Consider the following 22417-nt stretch of genomic DNA (forward strand, 5'->3'; position numbering starts at 1 on the left):
CATGTGTAAGATCGTGTAAGATGAGTTGTTAAAATCATGCAGAAAGCGTCAAGGCAAGCTGTGTCGTGTCTTGGGTAGAAGACGCCTGGAGAGCATGTCTGCTAAAAGAGATTACTATTTTACCAACCCCCTCCACGAATAATCACAACTACATCCGGGATCAAGACAAGCAAACGTACCCTAGCGCTTACTATAGCTATGTCTGACTTAATGATATTATAGTTGGAATGTTAATAGGAACGACGAACGGGCCGACTAATAGACGACCCGCTCACCGTCACTATCAACCAACCATTCCAACCACCTACAAACCCCTACCCTTCCCAACTCGTGCCCCATAACCCCCCAAACAAATCACCGATCCTCCACCGTCCTCCGAGCCCAAGGCAGCAACTTCTTCTCCTTACCCGCCACCTTCTTCCTCCTCCTCTCAATCGCCCTATCCACCTGCCCCTTCTTCATCCCCTTGAACGTCTCCACCACCACCCTCTTCTTCTGCTCGCTCTTCTTCAGATAGAAAGGATTCTTCCCCTGCCTCACCAGCTCCTTCTCCTTCTTCTTGTGCTCATCCAGCACCTTTTGCGCCTTGTCCTTCCTCTCCTGCGCCTTCTTCTTGCTCTCCATCGACAGCAACGCCTTCTGCAGCTTCTCCTTCTCCTCCGCGTTCTTGCTCTTCTTGATCGCCACCCGAAGCTCCTGCATCTCCTTCTCGCGGTACTCATCCAAAAAAGCGTACGCTTTTCGGGCTTTGATCTCGTCTATTTTCGACGTGGCCGACATGGTGGAGGGCGCAAAGAAGCGGGGGTCGCGATGCTGGGGTTTGGTCGAGGTCGGGTCGAGGAGGAAGTCACGGCGGCGGGAGACCTGGCGTTTTGACGACAACTCGACAGGGGCGTGTTTGCTTGTGCGGGAGGGCTTTTCCAGGGGTTTCTTGTGATTCTTCTCAAGAGAAAACTTGTTGTCGTTGTTGTTGTTACCCCGAGAGCTGGACGCTTCGGAAGCGGCGCTGCTGGAGCGGCGCTTGCGCTTGTTGAGCTTGTCGCCTAGGGCTGCTTGGGCTTTGGCGAGGGCGCCAAAGGAGAGCTGGTGGGTGGGTTGGGGGGTGTCATCTTCCGATTCATCCTCGCCGTCTTCGGGGTCTGAGCCGAGTTCAGAGTTTTCCTGGGAAGATTTTGTTAGCATTTTGTTCTGAAAGTGAAAATATGGCGAGTTGCAAACCTCATCGCTGCCGCTTCTCATCTCAGCCTCACTCATGACCTCGTCCTCTTCACTGTCAAACCCGGCACCCTCCTCACTTGGCGCATCGCTCATCTCCTCGACATCTGATTCAGGCTCCGGCTCATACCTGGGGCGAACGCGCCTTTGCAGGAGAGTGGCAGGCGGCTGCTTGCGTTTGACGGATGACATGGTGGTTTATGAGTGACGCTTGTTTGCAAAGTACCGGCAGGAGTGATGAGCGTGAATGAGAATAACTGAGTCAGGTATTGAGATTCTGTATCGCTTGTTTAGATTGTTTGACGGTGTGTAGTGTCGGTGCCGTCTTGGGTGGTTGATGAGATTTCGCGATAGAAGGCGAACCTTGATTGCCATGTAGTTGACCAGTTGGAAAAAAATGTTGGAGAGCAAGCAACGTGCTGCACTAACAGAAACGGGTGGAAAGTATGGTGGTAGCTGTTTACACCGTACATAGACCCACTTTTCGCGGATGGCTATGTTCTTTATAGCAGTATGGCAACAGCCATCAGTTCAACAGAGCAGGATACAAGAAAATCACAGGTGATTCGAAGTTCGACAGGCTCAGTAGCCTAAAAGAATATCTATATTCATACCATCCGCATACAGCCCCAAATCAAGTCATCATCTTCATCAAGTGCAAGCAACAAGCTCTGGTATCATTCTCCCTAACAAAATCACTACCCAAACGCCATTCCCATGATCGCTATGACATCAAACCTAACAGACCGCCCATTCATGACATAAACTGTACAAATCCGCTCCCCAAGCCTTAAAACCGCGGCCTTTTACTAGGAGCATCACCGCCACTGCCCCTCGACTCCCGCGCTCTCTTCCTCTCAAGCTCCTCCATCATGATCCTCTCCCCAGCACTCATCTTCTTCGGCTGCGCAACCATGACCTTCTTGGGCGCCCCAGCAAGCGCGTTCCTAAACACATTCTTCGCCGCCGGTGGCTTAACCCCAAACTTCAACGACACCTTCGCCGGTGGTGCCGCCGCCGCCGCCCCCTCAGCAGGCTTACCCTCCCCCTCCTTTATCTCCCCCTCCTTTATCTCCCCCTCCTTCTTCTCCCCCTCCTTTTTCTCCCCATCGTTCTTCTCCGCCTGGTCCTTCCCCTCAACCTTCTCTTCCCCCCCACTCCCCGGCGTTGGCGTCGGTGTCGTACTCTCACCCTTCTTCCCAAAACTCAACTTAATCCTCTCCCCCTCCTCCCTCCTCAACTCTTTTTCCCTCTCCCCCTCCAAATCCACCCCCCTCTCCTCCGCCTCCCTCCTAGCCCGTTCAATCTGCCCCCTCAAAACAGCCATCTCCCTCTCCTCATCCCCCTTGTCCATCATCTCCCTCCTCCTAACCGCCTCCCTCCTCCTCATCGCCTCAGGACTGTCATCCACCCAAGCAATAAACAACCCATCCTCCTTCTCCACAACCCTACAAATCCCCTCCCGCCCAATGTACTTCACAAACTCCGTCAAGCTATGCCACTTCGTCGCATTCAAATGAACATGATCCTTCTTTGCAATCACCTCCTGATAGAATTTATTCGCGTGAATCTCCTTTTCTCCATGGCTCGTCTTGAGAAGGGAGATAAACTCTTGTTGGAACGCACGGGAGTAATCGTCGGTGACTTGCTTGATGTTGTGCCCTACAGACAGCGCGCGCCGGGTGTGCGATTCGGACTGGCAGTGCATCTTGAAGGCATTCTCGTCTCTGCAGGCCTTTTCGCAGATTTGGCAGAACCAGCGGAGGCGCGTGAGGCCTTTTTGCTTCATCTTGTTGGAGAGGTATTTGGTTGAGCCGACTTCTGCTTTGCCCATGGTTGATGAAGGGGGGGAAACTCGCTGCGCGCGAGCCGAGCGGAGGTAGGAAGGGTAGGTGGGTGGTTTAAATGACGGGAATGGTCGTCGCGATTATTTGACGAGGGTCGAGGACTCGAGGTTTGGTGGGTGATGCGAAAGGCGAGTTTGCGACAGGTTTTGGGAAGCGTGGAAGGTAGAAAGGCGTGAATGCGAGGGGGAAGCAAAGTCGCCCCCACAAGGCTGATTGATTAACGGGCTGGGCTGAAAGGCTCGGCGCCGGAGCTCTTTCACAACCCTAACCCGATTTTGATCAAGCAAGAGGGCAGAACAGTTACTAAATGATGCTCGCAATATTCACACATAGACACCCGGTTTATCCAAAACCTTCCATGTATGATTCCTTTTAAACATATACTGTACTAATCCCTTCGAAGTCCACTCCCTCCCTTCCGCACGCCTACCAGGCGCCTCCCTGTCTCTCATCTACAGCCCCCTTCCCAAGGTATCACCTCTTGCTCTATCGCACTAGTCATCTCTTAAAGCAAACGCCATGCTTTCTTGCCTCAAATTATCAACCCCCGCTCTATCATCTCTAACCCCAGTACCCCCAATCAATCAAGTGTGTGTTCCTGTCTTCACCCTTGTCGCCCATGTTAGCTCTCTATCCCTTTCTCGGAAAGAGCAAAACTGCAAGGTTGCTTATCGGTTTAGTTCCCATACTCAAGGAAAGTAAACAAGCTCGTGTGCAGGATATTCATGGCCCTCTCAGCATCCCGCGATTCTATCACGCACGAGATGTTGATCTCGCTGGCACCTATATATAGTTCAATCAGTCAGCATATGATATGTCCCACAAGTGCCCTTGCACTCTGAAGGCAAAACATACCCTGAGAAATCATCTCGATATTGATCGAATTCTCACCCAACGTCGAAAACATCTTGCCCGCAATACCCCTCATGTTCTTCATCTCGGCCCCCACCAGACTCAAAATCGTCATGTTGTGAATCACCGTCACATCGCCGCACTCCCTCAGCTCGTCCACAGCCTGGTTCAGGCTGTCATACTCGGAGCTGCCGTTATGTACCGCAATGGAAACATGCACCTCGCTCGTGGAGATCAAATCCACCGAGATACGCCTCTGGTTGAGGATGGAAAACACCCTCGCCAAAAAGGCGTGGGCAATCGACCTCTTATTCGAGTGGATGTTGAGGATCGAGATCTTATCCTTGACCGTCACGGCAGTAGGACGCTTCGGCTTCTTGCGGGTCGATGGGTCGGATGGTTTCCTCGGCCGTTGGATCTGCTGGTCGGCGGCCAGGGTAGGGTCTGGCTTGACGATGGTGCCTTCGCCGCGGGGGTTCTTGACGTTCTTGATTCTGATGGGGATTGGGGGCCGGGCCTTGATCACTTGGTCCATGGTCAAGTGGTGGATGACTTCGGAGCCGTAAAAGGTCAACTCGGCGGCCTCGGCTGGGGTGATGGAAGGGATGAGTCTGGCGGTGGGGACCTTGGTAGGGTCGGCGGTGAAGATGCCATCAACTTCCTTCCAGATCTGAAGCTCATCAGCCCTGAGGCCGACAGCAGCCAGGGAAGCGCAGAGATCCGTGTAGCCACGGCCGATGTCACCATCCAAAAGACTTCCAGGGACGTTACCGAAGAAGCCAGTGACGACTGGTACACGGTCCTCACACGCAAGGATCTTCTTGGCAATGACGGCGGTGACTTGACGGTAAAAGCCGGCATCGAGCCGCCCTGGGCTGTCAAGGTGTAGTACGTCAGCCAAGTCAACATACTCGGCATCGACTCCCTATGTCGTGTCAGTATTGTTCACCGTCGCAACCTATCCCTCAACAAAACTTACCCTGTCCTTGAGCAGATAAGTCATAAACCTACAGCTCAGCTTCTCACCAAAGCTCACCACCCTGTCCTTCGCCCTCGAGTTGATCTCCAAATTGAAGCGCTTAGCAGCCAAGAGATACTCATTGAGCAAGTGGCAGTCCTTCTCCGTATACTTCTTCACGGCCGCGCTCAGCTCCGTATCCTTGATAAAAGTCTCGGCCGCATCCACATGATCATCCAGTATGTCCTGAACAATGCGCTTGGCCTCCTCCAGTAGCACATCCTGTGACTCCTCATCACCAGCCGAGGCAACAATAGCCCTAAGCTTTTTGTACACCTCCAATAACCTATCCGCGCAACAAACAAGCACGTTGTCAGTCCATCAGGTAAACTTTCAGGTAACAGCAACGTGGGGCGTCCCGATCCGGGTGTGTGTGTGTGATGTGTGGGGGAGAGGGGTCAAGGAAAAGAACACGGGGAATGCGGGATACCCCCAAAAGGGCATGGGAATTTCCAGCATCCAGACACATACATGTCTCTCCCCAAACCTGCACATTCTCCCCCGTCCCGCACTCTCACAAGCGGTCTCTCCCGAAAATTGACACCCCCAACCCATACCCCATACCCCATACCCGACAGGAAAAAAAAACAAAATCAAAAACTCACCTGCTCGTGGTCCCCGTCACCTTCTTCCCCGTGCTCCTCGCCGAGCACACCACCACCAGCCGATTATTCACCACATGCGTCCTGATGATATCCTCCGCAATCCTATCAGGAAACTTGCCCACGCTCGTGCCACCAAACTTTTGCACCACCCACCCGTTCGTGCTGGTGTTTTTCAGTAGCGCTTGAACCATTTTGTCGTCGTGTTTCTAGTGTACCGGCAGGCAAAAAAATATTGCTTCTTCCGCTTTGCTGACCCTTGCTAGTGAGGGTGACTCAAAAAAGACCGTTGGTTTTTGGCGGGGTATTCCTCAAAAATGAAAAGGATAAAGAAAACGTCGAGTGAGAAACCGATGAAATGGTCTATATATCTCAACTCAACTCAATTCTCTCTCGGCTGTGTCTCAACAAGACCGGGAAGAAGGATACCACCAAAAAGCGCAATGGCTCCAATGGCTAGGCTGAGGAAAGATATTTGAATGCTGAAGAGGGTGAGCGATGACTCTTCTCTTGTCCCCTGGTCCTGAGTGAAGTGGGGAGGGGTGTAATCTTTAAATATCAATAGTTAGCGCATTGGATGCCTTATATATAAAATTCAATAAAAGCAGAGAACCCCTCCCCCCCGGAGACGCCCGGCTGCTGCTGTCTGTCGTGAAGAGGTGAGTGAGAACGTGCAGTTCCTCGTGGGGCTTCGGGTGAGACACATATGCCCACTACCTACTACAGTCACATGCTGCGCGGCGGGAGGGGATTGGAATTGGTAGGTTCGGGCAAGTGGAAGTATCCAGATGTTTTCGTGCTCGTGCAATGCGGGATATGACCAACCATCTCGTGAAAATGAAAATGAAGGGGTAGGTGATGTGCAAGTACCTTTTTTATGTGGTGTATATACTGACACCCCAAAGGTCCAGGCGCAGGTGCCGCAGGTGTAGGTAGGTGGGCGGGCAAAATCCTCGTCCAGTAGTAGCAATTGGTTTTCAATGCAGTTGTTGAAGAAATAAAGCCACACTCCCAAAAGAAAGCGGTATAACCTCTCGGTCTAGACAACCGGAAGGGATGTTTCGCCTTAACAACCTGGGCGAGTGCTCCGCATAAAAAACCGGAGAGAGTGAGATATCGGAGACGGAGGGGTGGTGGTAGTAAGAAAAAAAAGAATTAAGAAGCGGATGACTCCTCCGTTCAACACAAGCAATCAAGCCCCTGGTCCTGGTTCTCCAAAATGTAACAAGGAAGAGAGAGAGAGAGAGAGAGAGAGAAGAAAAATGCAAGAGAGAGAGAGAGAAAGAGAGAGAGAGGAGACACAAAGGCCGATCCGGTAAAAAATCCCCCAAGGTAATCGAGCAACAACCCACACACCCCCAATACGACCGAGTCACAACTGACAACAACCCGGGAAGGGGAAGGGAAGGGATATCGGACGCTCGTTTACCGCGCCGGTACAGGCGTCTGGGGACCGCTGCGCTTGTTAGAGACCGCCTACTTCGGAGGCAGGGTTTTCGTGACTTTGCTGTCATTCATCAGAAACTCGCTGCTGGAGTACCTAGGAGTGTGGGGCCCGCCCGCCTGTGGTGGGGTCCTGTCTGAAGTTTCGCGAACCGCCACGCTGGAGTGCATGTGAGATTTCGACAAGGAGAAATCGAGTTCCTGGCCACTTGCAGGCCACTTGTTCGTGGGTCTCGATGGATATGAATCGTGGTTGTTGCTGTTCAAGTCTGCATCTGACGTCGTAATGGCCCTTGAACGTGAACATCACGGTCATATTTGGAAGGATACACACACGGACGGGAACATCTTCAGAGAGTAGAACAATTTCAAAAAGCTCTTTCAAAATCGCCACAAAATCACGCCTTCGGGAGGCAACAATGCCTTCCACCCAGGCAATCAACACCACCTAATATACAATTGTTCTCTCCTCTTCCTCTCAAGCAAAAAAAAAAAAAATGATCTTTTGGTCTAAAAGAGCTAGGTATATCCGTATATGCCCCATTTTCGCCAAATTTTTGAACACCTTTTCCCTTTTTCTGTCTCTGTTTCCCATGTGTCGAGTGGAGATTTCCGCTCACCCTGAATCCCGAATGATGTACACTCATTAATCCATAAATGCAGCCACATCTTTCCTGTATATAGACAGACGCCTCTCCCTATATATGAATATGCAAATTCCGCGGTGGTTAGGTCCCGTCTTTCATATGCGACGGGCACACGCGAACAATCGGCTTCTCCGTTCTCTCAAGGAGCTCAGATATCTGGGTCCATTAAGGTGATCGCACACCAGTCACCGATCGAGCAACCCGTTAACCTTGAGCATATCGTAAAGAGGATGTCTCCTCCCAGATATCCCTAGTTCATTTACCGCTTCTTCTCCTCAACCTCCTCAACCCCTTCAGAATGCTCATCATACTCTTCCTCCTCCTGCTCCTCCAAGTCCTCCTCAATCTCCTCAGCCTCGGTAATACGAGGACTGGCCGACGTGGGGACATCAGCGCCAGACATCTGCCACTCCATAAGCTTGCTGAAAGCGCTGTTGGGGTTGTTGCTCAGCTCAGTGTAGCTGCCGATTTCGGCCACGGTGCCTTCGCTGGACAGAACAATGATCTTGTCCGACCGTTTGATGGTGGAGAGTCTGTGGGCAATCGAGATGGTGGTGCTGCGTCCCTTGAGCAATTCGGCAAGGGCAGAGTTGACGAGAGTCTCGGATTCGGCGTCAAGTGCCGAGGTCGCCTCATCCAGGAGCAAAATATCGGGATCCTTGAGGAGAGCGCGAGCAATGGCGATGCGTTGCTTCTGCCCACCCGAGAGCTGGGCTCCACGGGCACCAACCTGCGTTTCCAAACCATCAGGGAAGTCGCTGATGAAACCGCAGTTGGCCTTTTGAGCAGCCGCAATGATCTCCCATCTCTTAGCTTCGGGCCGTCCATACGAGATATTCTCGGCAATGGTACCCGAAAAGAGCACGGGCTCCTGTGCGACCATGCCGATGCGTCGCCTAAGCGATTTGACGTTCATGGTCGAAATATCGACGCCATTGATAGTGATAGTGCCTGACGTTGGGTTGTAGAAGCGAAGCAACATGGAGGCTACAGTGGACTTGCCACCGCCAGAGGGACCAACAATACAGACATTGCTGCCAGAAGGAATCTCGAAATCAAGGCCGTTGAAGATAGCCACCGCCGGTCTCGTGGGGTAAGCAAAGTGGACGTTGGAAAACTTGATAGGGCCCTGCGCCGACTTGACTTTCGTGCCGACAGTTTGGTGAATGCTGGGCTTTCGGTCCTGGAGCTCAAAAAGACGACTAGCAGCACCAACACCCTTCATCAGTTCCGAGTAGAAGCCGCTGACACCGAACAAACTGGACCCTGCAAAGACAGTGTACATCATAAAAGACGTCAAGTCACCCAATGTCATGGCCCCAGTCCGAACAAGGTTGCCTCCCACAATGAGCATGGCCAGGATAGTCATGTTGCCCGCCCAACTGGTAGAAGCGAAGAATGTGCCAGAAATGATGGCATCCCGTCTGCCGAGCGCAAAGATCTTCTTGACCTGCTTGCTGTACCGTCCAATCTCTTGAACCTCGCCGGCAAAAGCCTGGCTCGTCTTGATGTTGCCCAACCTTTCCTCTGCAATCTTCATAAGCGTGCCGACATTCTTTTGAATCTGTCGACTGAGGTTGCGAATCGAACGGCCGTACAAGACAGCGCCGATACCGATAGGAGGGACCATAACAAGGATAATAGACGTCAGCTTCGGGCTTAGCCAAGCCATGGCGACAAACCCAGCAGCACCGCTAACCAAAGATCGAAGACCATCCGAGACGTTCTGCGTGATACTCTTGCCGACAATGACCGTATCCGAGTTGAGCCTTGAGATCAAGTCACCGACCCGGTTGGCATCAAAGAACTCGGCATCCTGAACATACGTCCTCCGGTAAAGCTGCGTCCTCAACCTAGCCACAACGCGCTCGCCAACAATTCTGAGCAGAATAATCCGCCCAAAGTTGGCAGTCGCACCAATGGTAAGCACAGCAGCAAGTCCGCAAAAGAACTGTGTCAGAGTAAGCCCAAATAGCCTAACCTCGTCGGCATCTTCCTTGGTGGAGAGATCCAGAATACGGCCCACGGAGAAGGGAATCGACATGGTGACACTGGAAGAAATGAGCAGCAGGACAAAGGCCACGCCCAGCCATCTGAGCTCAGGCCGGGCGATCTTGATCAGACGCCAGACCTCAGCCCAGCCAGGCTTGCCTTCCTGACCTTTCCCTTCCTTGGACAAGCGCGCCGCCATGTTGATGTGCGCAGCCTTGGCCGCCTTTGCGCTCTTTTGGAATCCATGTGCCTTGAGGTGCTGGTCCACCTCTTCCTCCTTTTCCTCTTGTTCCTCTTGTGTTGAAGACTGCTGGTCCTTTTTGGCAACAGCCTGCTCTGGGTTTGGTGGTGACGTAGATAACCGGCGAAGAATGTTGATCGGCGACGTCCATGTTGGCTGGGCAACCCTAGGTCGTAGTCCGAGTGATGATTGTGGTGAACATGTTGGTGTTGCTGCCGCGGGGGTCCTCCCCGCTCCCACGCGGGAGGAGAAGTGGCGGCAGGGTTGGAGCTTCGCGGGAGCTGCGGCCGAGGATGGCCTCAGCGTCTGGAACGCATCCCGGGATAATATCAGCGACGCTGGTGATGGTGAAGGTGCGAGTAAGGGCGCATTTGCATAGCCTATCCCGCCTGCACATAATGTGCGTTGCGGGAGCAGAGCCGCGCGGCGAAAAGCAGCCGCTGCGACCGCCCCCGAAACCATGACGAGTGCTTTCTAAGCTCGAACTGGCTGTATGAGAGAATTCTAAGTCGTTGTTGGGATGGAAGTGGGCCTCGCTATCTCGAGAAGATCCAATATTCGGGGGTTGTCATGTCGACCAGGCGCAGGCCGTAGTGTGCGCAGTTGTCGGCCTCAGGGCGCGTCGAATTCCATGTGAATCACGGAGCAATGGGGGAGCGGAAGTGAATAGAAGAAAAATCGCGGCTCGGATGGATGAGGTTCGGTCGCAGTCCCGGCCGCCAAATGGGATCCCTGTCGATAAATTGCTGGGCATCGGGATTCCGTCATCCTAATCGCCGAGGCGGCAAGCGTGGGGTCCACTGTGCGGTTTGAGCCTGAACGGGCCGGATGCGGTTTTTCTTCGTGGCTTCCCGGTGCCTGCCAGGTGGCAGGTGCAATTGCTCTTGGCATCATTCAGTGTAGACATATGACCAAACTTAATCCCAAGCACCACCTCCATAAGAGCCTACGAGCCTAGCCGATGCCAGTGAAGCGTAATGCCTCCGCTTGATCGCTATCTAATTCAGCAACAAAACTATACACCTTGGAAAATCCTGATTCGGAGGAAAGCCTCAACTCCAGTCCAATTGCCGTCATCTCTCAAGTGATTTTGGGAGAGAATCAAGGTCAAGGTAGAGTGGTTTTGGTTTTGGTTGTGCTTGCGGGCGGTTTTTCCCGTCTTGTCATGCGCAGTCGCTTAAAAGAGAGAATATTTGCCCCTGAATAAGAGCAAGTTGCGCATCAAATCTACACCTTTATATGCCACCACATGTTGTACATGCGCAGAAAGGGCAAATTTATATTTCACAAGATAACAGATACGTAACTCACGTAACAGGAAGTAAGCCTTCAAGATACCGTTCAACCGGGTATCATTTTCATGCTTTTTTTATATCCCATCTATCTATCATTATTTATATCTTAAACCCCCTTTTCGCCACCCTCTCTTCCATCCCTCTCTTGTCTCCGTTTACTTTGTCCTCACCACCGTCGTCCCCTCCGCCGGCTCCAGCACCTTCCAGCTGCACGTAATCTTGTTCTCCTCAAACTTCTTGATAATCCTGCTGGCAATCTCCTCAAAGTTGCTCGTCGCCAACGCCAGAATCGTCGGCCCGGCACCAGACAAGCAAACGCCCAACAGCCCCGGCTGCGTAGCAGTAGTCATGCTCTCCACAATCTCCGTCAGCCCCGGAATGAGCGTCTGCCTGTACGGCTGGTGCAGCTTATCCTGCATAGCAAGATAGATCAGCTCCGGATCAGGCGGGCTCTGGCCCAGCGCAACCGGCAAAAGCGCTATCCTCTGGAGGTTGAATGTCTGTTTCCCATAAAAATCAGCATCACTTAACCCCCCACTGTCCCTTCCTCACCCATCCAGAAAACGAAAAAAAAAGAAAAGAAAAAAAAAAAAAGAAAAAAAAACTTACCACATCGTTTCTAGGATACTCCGCCGGCAAAACCTGCCTCGCCTTCGCCGTAGGCACCTCAAACTCGGGAATGATGGCCACAGCCTTGATCTCCCCCGCCCAAGGGAACTTGATATGGTGCCCAATCCCCACCGGCGGCTCAGGAGGTCTATCCCCCGTGTCAACTCCCCCCTGCGGCGCAGGCAACACCTCACTGAGCGGGATCTCCACCCTCGCCGTGTCCTCGGGCGTCAACGGCTTCAGGTAAGTCCCGACAAACCCGCCAAACAACGAAGCCCCAACATTGTCAGGATGTCTCTCTGTCCCATATATCAGCAACCGTTTCCCCAAATCATCCCAAAAAGACTCACCAATCATCAAAATAAAATCAAACAACCTCTCCATGGTCAAATGGTGCAACCCGCCCACCTCCTTCCCTAACATCACCCCCGCCACAACCGCCGTCCCGCTCGACCCAAGCCCCCTCCCCAACGGAATAGGGTTCTTGACATGGACGTGCGTGTTCTTGGGAAAGGCCCTCTGGTCGTGACACCGGAGCACGTACAGCGCCACCCTCGTGATGAGATTCACCTCCGGGTCGAGGGAAATCTCATCCTCCCCTTCCCCTTCGTATGTGATCTTGCAGTTGAGGGGGTAATTCTCTGTTGAAGATGCAGGTGGGTCGACAGTGACGTGCAGCTCCAGGAACATTGACAGGGCGAGGCCGATGACGTCGAAGCCCGGGCCGATATTGGCGGAGGAGCAAGGGGATCTGATGACAAAAGATTGGGAGGCCATGCTTGCTGGTTGAGGAGAGAAGAAGGGGTGTTACAAAGGGGTTGTGATGTCGGGAAGAGCCGCTCCCGTCGTGTGTGTGTCACTCTCTCACAGCCAAAACGTGTGAGTGGTCTGTGTAACACCTGGTGAATGAGTCGAAATATTTTTGTTGGAGAACCATCTGCCCGCGCATCCGCATCCACCCACCGGGTCAACCCCCGATCACGGAGTGTGGGGTCGCAGCCCACCCCTCCAGGGCCTGAGCGCCGCCAACTTGGCTGAAAGTGCCCCGGGCCGCTTGTAACCGCTGCAACCTACGCAGTACATTCACCTGATACTAAATTAAATTCACAATGATCAACAGTATCATGCCAAAAACACTGCTTGTATTGCATAATGAACTAATCCTACCAAACGTTGCAGCAAACAAGGGACCCGAATGTGTTCCTTCATCCATCACCCACAGAAGACGATTCAGCCATCCTATCATCTCACCTGTTACGATAAATCTGTCCAGCAGCCAGAATAATAACAACTCAACTAGCAATCAGAAGGGCAGACGAAGGCAGAATTGGCGATGCAGACCGACTTCTTGGCAGGGCTCTTGTCGAGCGTGCAAATCACCTTCTGCGCACCATCACCGTCCTTGGATGGCTCGGGAGCCTTCTGCTCCTTCTCGATCTTGGGAACGGCACCAAAGCGCGAGTTGCCCTGGTCCCAAATAGCGTAGATGGACTTCAAGAACGTGTCTCCAAGAATATCAAACGGCATGGAACCGCGGGACTGGACACCGCCGTAATAATTGCTCTCATCGGCTTCCGCAAAAATGAGATCCTCTTTCTGGATGACAAACTCTTTCCCACCGACAGCCACGCTAAAATCTGGAAGACTGTCAACCTTGATAGACTTGGGGATGAGATAGCCCTGGTACTTCTCGCTGTAGGCAGCTCCGTCGATCTTCTTGTACAGAGCGTCACAAGCCTCGTCTGAGATGAGCGCGAGGGTAGTGCCAGTGTCAGCAATGGCCTTGTTGTCAGACAGTTCGATCTTGTCACCATCAACGCTGGCACTCGTGCTGTCGAACATCCAGAAACCCTGAGAGTTGTCCACCTTGGCCCAGGTGATCTCCTCTCCGCATTTCTTGACCAGATCTTGATCGATCCAGCCAAAGGTATAGAAAGACTCGGGCTTGAGATCACGAGAGCTATAAAAGGCCGATGTGAATAGCTCGGCTTCCTTGGGGATATCCTCCTGCTCAATCATGTTGTCGACTGGGGTTGGCTGAGGATCGCGGATGCCCATGGTCGAGTGTACAGTGTTGATCTGCTTGAAAGCCAGTCCAAGGAGACCGCCCATGACGCCCTGGCTGAATTGAGAGGACACATGCTTCGCCACCTCAACCGCTTGTTTCTTGATGACGAGGCCACCAATGGAGATGGTATCCTGGCCAACAAAGCCGGACGCAGAGCTGCCATCACCGTACTCGATCTTCCAGCTTTTGTTGTGCATAGGTGCGAAGGTGCTGGACTGATCGTTCTTGAAAGCATCCGGACGAACCTGTGTTGGTAACTGTCAGCAGGCCATAGCAATCTGAAGGGGAGACGTTGTAGCAACATACCCAGAGGTCGGCAGAGCCAGTGTCAAAGTCCAATAGGACTTTCTGAGGAGGGGTACCGATCAACACCTCGCAAAGGTACTCCATGTCACCTTGTTGGTCTTGGGCCCCAACCTCTCCCGGCTTGTTGTCTCCCGTCTTCTCAACGAGAGAGGTCCACATGTCGCGTATGGCCCCCACGGCAAACTTGCCAGAGGTCCAGTTGGTGCTCGGGTCGCGGATCTTGCCGGAAGTAAGAGGGCCTGGCTTGGTGGGCTGGAGGCCATAGCGGTTGATGGCAGAAGCGTAGGCCTTGGTGCCATGGCGCTGGAACTTGCTGTTGGGGATGGCCTTGACTTTGTGCAGGCCGAGCTCGGCGCGGAGCTTGGACTGGGCAATGAAGATAGACTCCATGATGTTGTGTTGGTGGTGTGGGTTTTGGTAGTTGGGAGAGTCTTGGGTGTAGTTGGTGGTGAGTAGAGAAAGGAGAAGCAGTTGTTGAAGGCTGAGGGTGGTGGTTTTGCTAAAGTAGGATGGTATTACCATAGGAAATCAAGTAGGAAATGAATGGGAAAACCGAAGAGGTGGTTCGTTTGCTTAAATAAGACTCATGCTGTCATGTGTGACTGGGTTGATGTCTGGATGGAAAGAACGAGGTGACCTTCCCCGCGCGGAGGAGCTCACACATGATGGCTGCCTTGGTACCAGCCGTCAATTTCCGTTGTCGCTCTTTCCTCTCCATGATGGCTATGTTGATAACGCGCGCAAACCGCAGTCGTGTGTGACTCAAATCGCAGAAGCATTACGTCGACAGCAGGAAGGGCGTAATGACAGAGCATTGTCATCGGTCGGCTGGTTGTAACGGCCGAGACTGGTGTTGACAAGTGTTATCTGAAGCAGAGCCGCGGTGAGCCGTGGTGTTACCAGTTCCATGGTGTTTACCATGTGACAAAAGGTGCGACTGCTTCTTTTGACCGGTTGATACCAAGATTGTTTGCCTTGTCGCAGAGCCTGTTTATGAGCCATCCCGATAAGCCAGTCAACTGTGTTTCTCCAGCAAAACTCGCCCAGCCTCCCATGAGCCTTACACGAACCTCTGCCGCGGATTTTCTATCACAGTAGACTCAGCATACTGCTATGGTCTACGTAGGCCGCCTCATGATGCCACAGGTGACAGAATTGGCTTGCCACGCGTTTGACATGGCTGGAGAATCATCTCATGGGTTCAGTTTTACCCGCCCAAGTATGAACCCTCTAACTCCGGTGCTCAGCCAGCATTTTTCTCCATCAACCAGAGACTGAGCTAAAACAACCTCCTCAACAACAAGTCCCCTACCCAAACCCGTTAGAACATCGCCCCATACCAATCATCCCCTTCTTATAAACATACCTCTCCAGAGCCCACCTCCTGGTGGTACCATCCTGCCCACCATGCCATTCTTTATCAGTCTCCTTATTCACGAACGGTGTGACCCATTTCCCATCCCGAAAGAAATAAGGCGTGCTAATCGACCCCTCCATTACCGACCCATCCTTGCTATCCACAATCAAGACTTCCCTGGAAATCGTGGGTGACGTGATACCGGCCCGTTGCCTCGCCTCCTCGTATACTTGTCTCTGGCTGGTCTTGTAATGTGTGAACTCTGATGGATTGACGTTGTCTGTTGTGTCGACTACCACTTCGAACACACTGCCTGAGTACAAGTCCAGTGTAGGGAGGTCTAGTGTTGTTGGAAAGAGTCTTGAGAGGGGGACTGATGGGACGGGAGCGGACGTCACTGTTAGTTTCCCGTTCTGGAAAATGTTCACCCTTACTCGGGCTGGCTGGTCTTTTTGAGCGAGATGAGCTGTGATATTGTCCGCCAAAAGTTGAAGTCCAACGTCACCAGTGAGAGAAGAGATGACAGAGTCCCATTTCCAATGATGAGCTGCGCGAAGCATGCGGTCGCGGTGGTAGTCTAGCATGTAAAAGGGAGAGGAGTGGCCATGGTTCCAGCTTGCGTGGGTGAAGTCTGGGTGGGAGTGAACTTGGAGGAGGGCAGGGTCGTAACGAAGAGAAGTAAAGATCTGAAAATCGGACGATGCCATTTTGAATCAAGAATTGAATAAAAGTGTTGAGCTATCTCCCAAAATCAAGCTGTAATTTGATTACTTCCTGATACTGCCCAAAAGCGACCCCTCCTAAATTGCCCCTGAGGGTTACTGTGGGGACCCGCAGCGTTCTGTGTTGACACAAGACAAATTATTGGTGCCTCAGGTTGCAATGCTGCTTCTGCTTGGTGTTGGTGGGGGTGGAGCTTGGACCTTGATTAGCAAAGAGTGAAGTCACCGTTTTCTTATCGGTGGCAGGAGGCAAGTCCAAAAGGTGTGCCAGGTCAGGTTCCGGAAAAACCGCGTGGTGGAGCAGGTTGCAGCAGTCGCAATTGGCGGGCCGCGCTGGACCAATTTTTTTTGATCAAGCTTCCATGGCTTGCTGTCGGCTGCTCAGTTGCTGGGAGAGACGTCAAGGCTTTGCTTCGCAGGATATTCACGAATAATCTGCATCACCAACCCGGCCATCCACCCACACCCAGTCCAGTGTTGAGTGGCTTGTTATCTCACTTTTTTTTTGTTATCGTCCCTTCCCAGTCTTGACCACCTATATCATCTTTCTCCGGCTGAGCCCTTCACTAAGCGCTCCCTGCACCCAAAAGAGCCATGGCTCCCACGATTGCTTCAGGCCCCGCGGGGACCACTGTAACAGTGCCGGGCAATTCATCGCTGTGGGACCGCATCTCCAACTGGGCCTCTGAGAACAAAGGCCTCGTCTATACCATTGCTGGTGTCGCTGTAGTGGTCACCGGTGCCGGTGTTGTTTACTATATCCGCAAGGGTCCTGATGAAGTGAGCAGAAGCACCCACCCTGTCGTCAACCCCATCACACCCCTCGTCGCCGCCCTTATCGTCGTCGTCATCGTCGCCTACCGGGATACTGACCCTTTGTTCTCTTTTCTAGGAGTCTGTCCCAAAGCCCAGCAAGAAGGAGAGGCGGAAACGGAAACAGGCCGAGAAGGAAGCCGAGAAGGGCGCTGCCGCCGAGAAGCAAGCAGAAACCCCCAAGACCGCCACAGTAGAGACCGCCGATGAGCTGCCAGAAATTGACGAGGCCAGTGTCATCGGCCTATCCGAATCCCAACGCAAGGAGTATGCCGCTAAGCTTAAGGAGGCTGGTAACAAGGCCTACAACCAGAAGGATTTCAACAAGGCCATTGAGCTTTACTCGAAAGCCATCCTTTGCAAGCCAGACCCAGTTTACTACTGCAACCGCGCTGCCTGCCACAACGCCCTGAGCGAATGGGAAAAGGTTGTTGAGGACACCACCGCCGCTCTTGCCTTCGACAATGAGTACATCAAGGCCCTCAACCGCCGCTCGAATGCTTACGACCACCTCGGCAAGTACAGCGAAGCTCTCCTCGACATCACCGCCAGCTGTATCATCGATGGTTTCAGGAACGAGCAGAGTGCGCAGGCCGTCGAGCGTCTTCTGAAGAAGTTTGCCGAGACCAAGGCGAAGGAAATCCTCGAAACCAAGCCCGCCAGACTGCCCAGCGCGACCTTTGTGGGCAACTATCTTCAAAGCTTCAGGGCCAAGCCAAGGCCAGCGGGGTTGGAGGATGACGCCGAATTGGACGAGGAGACTGGAAAGGGCCAGCTGCAAAAGGGTCTGAAGGCGATGGAAAGCAAGATTGCGCCATCATACGAGGAGGCTGCCGAGGCTTTCGAGAAGGCTCTGACTCTGGGAGACCTCGGTGAATACGAGGCTTACGCTCACAACCTTCGCGGTACATTCCAATGCCTCAAAGGCAAGCATCAGGAGGCTTTGGCCGATCTGTCCAAGAGTATCGAGCTTGATCCCGGGCTCACCCAGAGTTATATCAAGCGGGCCAGCATGAATCTGGAGCTCGGTGCCCCAGACAAGGCTGAGGAGGATTTCGAAGCCGCCCTCGCCAAGAACCCAGAAGACCCGGATATTTACTACCACCGCGCCCAGCTTCATTTCATCAAGGGCGAGTTCGCCGATGCGCAGAAGGATTACCAAAAGTCGATCGATTTGGACCCCGATTTCATCTTCTCTCACATCCAACTCGGTGTGACCCAGTACAAGCTCGGTTCCATCGCTTCATCCATGGCGACCTTCAGGCGGTGCATCAAGAACTTCCCCAAGATCCCAGACGTCTACAACTACTATGGTGAACTTCTCCTGGACCAGACCAAGTTCAGCGAAGCTATCGAGAAATTCGACACTGCCATTGAGCTGGAAAAGGAGACCAAGCCCATGTCGATGAATGTGCTGCCTTTGATCAACAAGTCTCTTGCCCTCTTTCAATGGAAGCAAGACTTCAGCGAGGCTGAGAAGCTCTGCGAAAAGGCCCTCATCAGTAAGTGGTTGCACATTTTCACATATCTTGTTCGTTGTTTGCTAACATGGAATTTCGTAGTTGACCCCGAGTGCGATATCGCCGTTGCCACCATGGCACAATTGCTTCTCCAACAGGGCCGCGTGACCGAGGCCCTCAAGTACTTCGAGCGTGCGGCTGAACTTGCCAGAACAGAGGGAGAGCTTGTCAGCGCCATCTCATATGCCGAGGCCACGAGAACCCAGATCCAAGTGCAGGAGAAGTATCCCGACTTGGCTAGCAAGCTGTCGGGCATGGGCGGCGGTGTGGTCCGATAGAAGGCTGTGTGGGTGTGGGGAAGCCGGACAGGAGCACAGATGCGAAGAATGCTATTTCGTTGGGTGGTGATATGACCGTCTTGCGATCTCAAAATTGAACCGTGATGAATGGTATACCCCGTCAAAACGCGCGCCGCAACTGGAGTCTGAACCGTTTTTCCAAACATGTATCATGAGCAGTCCATGGTGTTTTTTGTATTTTTCTTGTTCATCTTATACATCTGTATGACTGCATGCTTGGGGAGAGGGTGGTTAATATCTGTGTACGATGACGGGAGAGAAAGACTGGGGAAAGAAACAAACCAGCGGGTCGTCCCGCAACGAAAACCACGCCACTCTATTACGCAACCCATGGAGGAATGAACATCTCCTTTTTTTCATGGTCATGATTCTTGTTTTTATTCTTGTTTGTCATTATAGGTGTGGGAGGGTTTTGTTTTTGGCTGGGTGGAGAAAGGGGGTGAGGGTGAGGGTGAGGTTGGTGGGAAGTATACAAGTACATTACTCTTGTTTCTTTACATATGTAGCTTTGGGAGAAGCGCTCAATGATAATCGATCAAAAAGCGGTATAAGAAAAAGGTTGAACTCTTTGCTTTTTGTGTTGTGTCAAGGGATCCCAAATAACCCAGACACCCTGCCCACAACATAATTAGTACACACAAATAGGATAGCCCCCATATTATATTGCAAACTACACCTTGCGGGATAACCAGTAGCCTTTGGAATATAGTTAATAGCCCTTCAAAGGTATTCAGAGGGCCCATTAATTTACCTTCGATGCATGGTTTACAACATCATATGGGCCAACCAACCTACTTGTGTATCAACTATTTAGTGGTGAGGGAGCCAGGGATGAAAGGATTGCGCAACGTCCAGAGGGGTGAGCGAAGGGAACAAAAAAAAAGACATGAATTAATCCGTATGTACTCTGTACTTTTGTACATGCTACATAGTGGTTTACTCGAAAAGAATTAACAACGCGCGTGAGCCTCCTCCCCAATAAAAAAACCAAAAAATAACAAGAAAAAACTACCATCTTCTCTTATACCTAGACTGAGAAGAAGAAGGAAAGAAACCCCTGATTTCTCACTCCCGGCCAATGACGGACCCATCATCATTAGCAGCATGTTCCATCAAAAACCCGTCATTAAGTCCCGCCTAACATCAATCACCAGCTACCACCACCAAACCAGGGTCCTGTTTTTGCGTTGCTACACGTCCCCCCCAAACCCTATTGGGAGTCTATTATAATGATCTCGTAAATCAACATTTCCACCGCCCACGCCCTTCGCTCATACAAAATCAACAGATTGCATGTTGAAAACGCTCTCCTCCACTCTTTCGTATTACGCCTTTTCTCCTTGAAAAACAGGCACCAAAAAGTGCCAAACACAACCCAGTCAATCAGCGCTTCCGCAAACGGATTCTAATACTGGCATGCTTATTGAGCGGGAGGGTTGTTCTTTTGGACAACAGAAACACCGACACCAACACCCACAGCGATGATGATCAGGATCAAGATGGTAATACCCAAGCACCACCACTTGAGCTTTCTCCTGTTGCGAGCGCTCTTGACAGCAGTCTGGATCTGGGTGTTGGCATTGCCGAGGTGGTCCGTCGTCTGCTCGGCCTTTTGAGCCACATCCTCGATGACGGCGCTCTGCTGAACGATCTGCTGGTTGAGGATGTCGAGAAGGTCGACAAGGTCGTTGATGGACTGTTCAATCTTAATCATGTCGTTGTGGCGAGCGCGGACATTGCCGAGAACTTCCGAGGCGCGGCCGGAGCGGTTGGAGCGGAGGGCAGTCTGGAAGATACCCTCGTCACCCCAGTTGGCATCAGCGGCTTGCTGCAGTTCGGCTTCGGTGGCGTTCTCGTTGACGATTCTGTACTGGCGCATGATCTGCTCGCGGCAGCGCTGTCTGTAGGCTTGCTCCTCCTGCAAGAACTTTTGGATGGTGTCCTTGAAATCGTTGTTGAGACTGTCGAACTGGCGCTTCTTCAGGGCAAAGGTGCCATGCTCGGCTGTCGTCCGCTCCGTATCCATCTTCAAAGACTGGATCTGATCCTTGATGGCCGTGTTCTTGAGTTGCGATTTGGCGACCTCGGCGTCGAGCTCGGCCTGAGCATGGCCGTCGGTGCTGGACAAGGCAGCATGGTGAAGAGATTCGACTCTGCGGATAATCTGGGTCAAGCCTTGAATTTCCTGGCGAATGGCCGACACGCGCTCGAGGAACTGGTTTTGGGTGAGGACGGTAGCTGATGAGCCGTACTGTTGCTGAGGAGGATCATATGGTTGCTGTTGTGGCGCGCCGTAGGGTTGTTGTCCGTAAGATTGTCCACCGTAGGGTTGTCCATACTGCTGTCCATATGATTGCATCTCATGTTGTTCCTGTCGACGGAAAGCGACGAGTTAGCATGTCAAACCCATGAATAGTAGTGCGCGCGCTTGGCGGTGACCGCAAAAAGAGCATCCGTGCCTCTATGAAAACAAGGCATATGACTTTCGGCGCTGTCCGGCCCATCCGCACCTGATACCGCGACGCGATTCAGAGAAATACTCACGGGTTGTCCATATCCACCGCCATATCCAGCTTCGGCCGAGGGGCCCTGGTTGTAAGGATTGTAGGACATTGTAGCTGACGCAATTGCACCGCTTTCTGTTCAATTGATGTGTTTTGTCCTGGTCTCGTCAAAGGTTGCTGTAATGATATCTGTCGGGATCAATGCGATGGCGCGCGCTCCGTCGTTGTTCAACTTGCTTCCTTGAAAATTGACTGGAAGGAAGAAGTGGTAACTGGTTGTTGGTGGTTTGTGAAGGCTCGGATTGATCTAATCTCCCCAGCTTGCGCTGCCTTGGCCTCTCCCATCCAGTGCCTGCACGTTGCTGGCCAGTTGACGAGCACCCGAGTGGTCCGTTCAGGTGTGGCTGATGGCTTTTGGTCGCTGCACCTGGTCTCCACTTTGACGGTTGATGGACCCGCAAATTTCCCTTTTCTCTCTCAGTTTTCAGGACGAGGTCCAAGCCGCCGCCCATACCAAACCCTTTTTGGTTCAGATGATGAACCCTGCGAGTCTTAGCCCCGTGCTTACGAGGCCTGCAGCGCGAGGCAGTGACTTTTTTTTTTGGTTCTTCTTTGTTAGGGGTCTTTTCAGGGCACGAGACCTAGGATCGGCGAATATAAACGTACTGCATAGAAGACGATGTTGGAGAGCTTGGTTTGGAAAGGAGCTCATGTACGTAAGGCACGGAGTACTTGAGCCCCTTTTTTCACAAGACAAAGCTGCTTAGCTGAAGCTTCGTCGTGGAGATAGCGGAGTCGAGCTCTTCCGTGTGTTCTGGACCATCCCGATAAAGCGGTCAAAACAAGGAAGGTATACCAGCTCACTTCTGTTCTCGGCAACCATTGGACATCGTTTGTGGAATGGCAAGGCAACCTCCGAGACGGGCAGCGTAAGAGCTTCGAGCTCCTTCAATGACAACTGGTAGAAAGTCCTGGGCCTGGAAATTGTTCCGGCCCATTTCTCTGTTGATACTTGCTCATTGAACTCCCATAATCTGCAGAATTGTCTCATCACCAGCCGTGTTAAA

At 52.3% G+C, this 22417-nt stretch overlaps 10 protein-coding genes across 10 annotated transcripts; 1 reads left to right on the top strand and 9 right to left on the bottom strand.

Annotated features, from left to right (window-relative positions):
* Positions 1–36: 36 nt before the first annotated feature.
* Positions 37–1628, bottom strand: RRP36 (rRNA biogenesis protein rrp36). The gene is made up of 2 exons (XM_062876701.1): positions 1219–1628; positions 37–1161 (listed from the first exon to the last, which is right to left on the bottom strand). The coding sequence occupies exons 1-2, from the start codon at positions 1405–1407 to the stop codon at positions 355–357; spliced, it is 996 nt and encodes a 331-aa protein (XP_062735321.1). The 5' UTR covers positions 1408–1628; the 3' UTR covers positions 37–354.
* A 377-nt stretch (positions 1629–2005) lies between these two features.
* QC761_209640 (uncharacterized protein) lies at positions 2006–3049 on the bottom strand (the record flags this gene model as incomplete). Its single annotated transcript, XM_062876702.1, has 2 exons — positions 2006–2546; positions 2718–3049. 2 exons carry the CDS (start codon positions 3047–3049, stop codon positions 2006–2008), a joined length of 873 nt encoding a protein of 290 aa, XP_062735322.1.
* A 689-nt stretch (positions 3050–3738) lies between these two features.
* Positions 3739–5728, bottom strand: QC761_209650 (uncharacterized protein; the record flags this gene model as incomplete). The annotated part of the gene is made up of 4 exons (XM_062876703.1): positions 3739–3845; positions 3918–4839; positions 4894–5218; positions 5538–5728. The coding sequence occupies 4 exons, from the start codon at positions 5726–5728 to the stop codon at positions 3739–3741; spliced, it is 1545 nt and encodes a 514-aa protein (XP_062735323.1).
* Positions 5729–5916: 188 nt separating this feature from the next.
* Positions 5917–6627, bottom strand: QC761_0041870 (uncharacterized protein; the record flags this gene model as incomplete). Its single annotated transcript, XM_062872368.1, has 2 exons — positions 5917–6083; positions 6609–6627. 2 exons carry the CDS (start codon positions 6625–6627, stop codon positions 5917–5919), a joined length of 186 nt encoding a protein of 61 aa, XP_062735324.1.
* Positions 6628–7883: 1256 nt separating this feature from the next.
* On the bottom strand, positions 7884–10319 carry MDL1 (ATP-binding cassette permease mdl1; the record flags this gene model as incomplete). Its single annotated transcript, XM_062876704.1, has 1 exon — positions 7884–10319. One exon carries the CDS (start codon positions 10317–10319, stop codon positions 7884–7886), a length of 2436 nt encoding a protein of 811 aa, XP_062735325.1.
* Positions 10320–11157: 838 nt separating this feature from the next.
* On the bottom strand, positions 11158–12684 carry THR1_1 (Trihydroxynaphthalene reductase). Its single transcript, XM_062876705.1, has 3 exons — positions 12112–12684; positions 11762–12060; positions 11158–11652 (listed from the first exon to the last, which is right to left on the bottom strand). Exons 1-3 carry the CDS (start codon positions 12536–12538, stop codon positions 11308–11310), a joined length of 1071 nt encoding a protein of 356 aa, XP_062735326.1. The 5' UTR covers positions 12539–12684; the 3' UTR covers positions 11158–11307.
* Positions 12685–12884: 200 nt separating this feature from the next.
* Positions 12885–14657, bottom strand: QC761_209680 (uncharacterized protein; the record flags this gene model as incomplete). Its single annotated transcript, XM_062876706.1, has 2 exons — positions 12885–14074; positions 14136–14657. The coding sequence occupies 2 exons, from the start codon at positions 14655–14657 to the stop codon at positions 13058–13060; spliced, it is 1539 nt and encodes a 512-aa protein (XP_062735327.1). The 3' UTR covers positions 12885–13057.
* A 671-nt stretch (positions 14658–15328) lies between these two features.
* Positions 15329–16453, bottom strand: ABZ2 (Aminodeoxychorismate lyase; the record flags this gene model as incomplete). The annotated part of the gene is made up of 2 exons (XM_062876707.1): positions 15502–16453; positions 15329–15443 (listed from the first exon to the last, which is right to left on the bottom strand). Exons 1-2 carry the CDS (start codon positions 16197–16199, stop codon positions 15329–15331), a joined length of 813 nt encoding a protein of 270 aa, XP_062735328.1. The 5' UTR covers positions 16200–16453.
* On the top strand, positions 16225–19394 carry TOM70 (TOM (translocase of outer membrane) complex component). The gene is made up of 3 exons (XM_062876708.1): positions 16225–16994; positions 17107–18529; positions 18590–19394. The coding sequence occupies exons 1-3, from the start codon at positions 16809–16811 to the stop codon at positions 18823–18825; spliced, it is 1845 nt and encodes a 614-aa protein (XP_062735329.1). The 5' UTR covers positions 16225–16808; the 3' UTR covers positions 18826–19394.
* A 312-nt stretch (positions 19395–19706) lies between these two features.
* Positions 19707–22341, bottom strand: QC761_209710 (uncharacterized protein). The gene is made up of 3 exons (XM_062876709.1): positions 22017–22341; positions 21391–21942; positions 19707–21217 (listed from the first exon to the last, which is right to left on the bottom strand). Exons 2-3 carry the CDS (start codon positions 21457–21459, stop codon positions 20267–20269), a joined length of 1020 nt encoding a protein of 339 aa, XP_062735330.1. The 5' UTR covers positions 21460–21942; positions 22017–22341; the 3' UTR covers positions 19707–20266.
* Positions 22342–22417: the final 76 nt, after the last annotated feature.

The sequence above is a fragment of the Podospora bellae-mahoneyi genome, chromosome 2 (genome assembly GCF_035222275.1).
Source record: "Podospora bellae-mahoneyi strain CBS 112042 chromosome 2, whole genome shotgun sequence".
Lineage (NCBI taxonomy): Eukaryota > Fungi > Ascomycota > Sordariomycetes > Sordariales > Podosporaceae > Podospora > Podospora bellae-mahoneyi.

Bases quoted from the DNA above. Each gene is read 5' to 3' on its own strand.
- QC761_209710 (XM_062876709.1), bottom strand. From the start codon at position 21,459: ATGTCCTACAATCCTTACAACCAGGGCCCCTCGGCCGAAGCTGGATAT. The intron at 21,218-21,390 runs GTGAGTATTTCT...TTCCGTCGACAG, and splicing joins GCGGTGGATATGGACAACCC to GAACAACATGAGATGCAATC.
- RRP36 (XM_062876701.1), bottom strand. From the start codon at position 1,407: ATGTCATCCGTCAAACGCAAGCAGCCGCCTGCCACTCTCCTGCAAAGG. The intron at 1,162-1,218 runs GTTTGCAACTCG...AAATCTTCCCAG, and splicing joins TGAGAAGCGGCAGCGATGAG to GAAAACTCTGAACTCGGCTC.
- THR1_1 (XM_062876705.1), bottom strand. From the start codon at position 12,538: ATGGCCTCCCAATCTTTTGTCATCAGATCCCCTTGCTCCTCCGCCAAT. The intron at 12,061-12,111 runs GTGAGTCTTTTT...TATATGGGACAG, and splicing joins TGATTTTATTTTGATGATTG to AGAGACATCCTGACAATGTT. The intron at 11,653-11,761 runs GTAAGTTTTTTT...TATGGGAAACAG, and splicing joins AGTATCCTAGAAACGATGTG to ACATTCAACCTCCAGAGGAT.
- TOM70 (XM_062876708.1), top strand. From the start codon at position 16,809: ATGGCTCCCACGATTGCTTCAGGCCCCGCGGGGACCACTGTAACAGTG. The intron at 16,995-17,106 runs GTGAGCAGAAGC...TCTCTTTTCTAG, and splicing joins TCCGCAAGGGTCCTGATGAA to GAGTCTGTCCCAAAGCCCAG. The intron at 18,530-18,589 runs GTAAGTGGTTGC...GGAATTTCGTAG, and splicing joins CTGCGAAAAGGCCCTCATCA to TTGACCCCGAGTGCGATATC.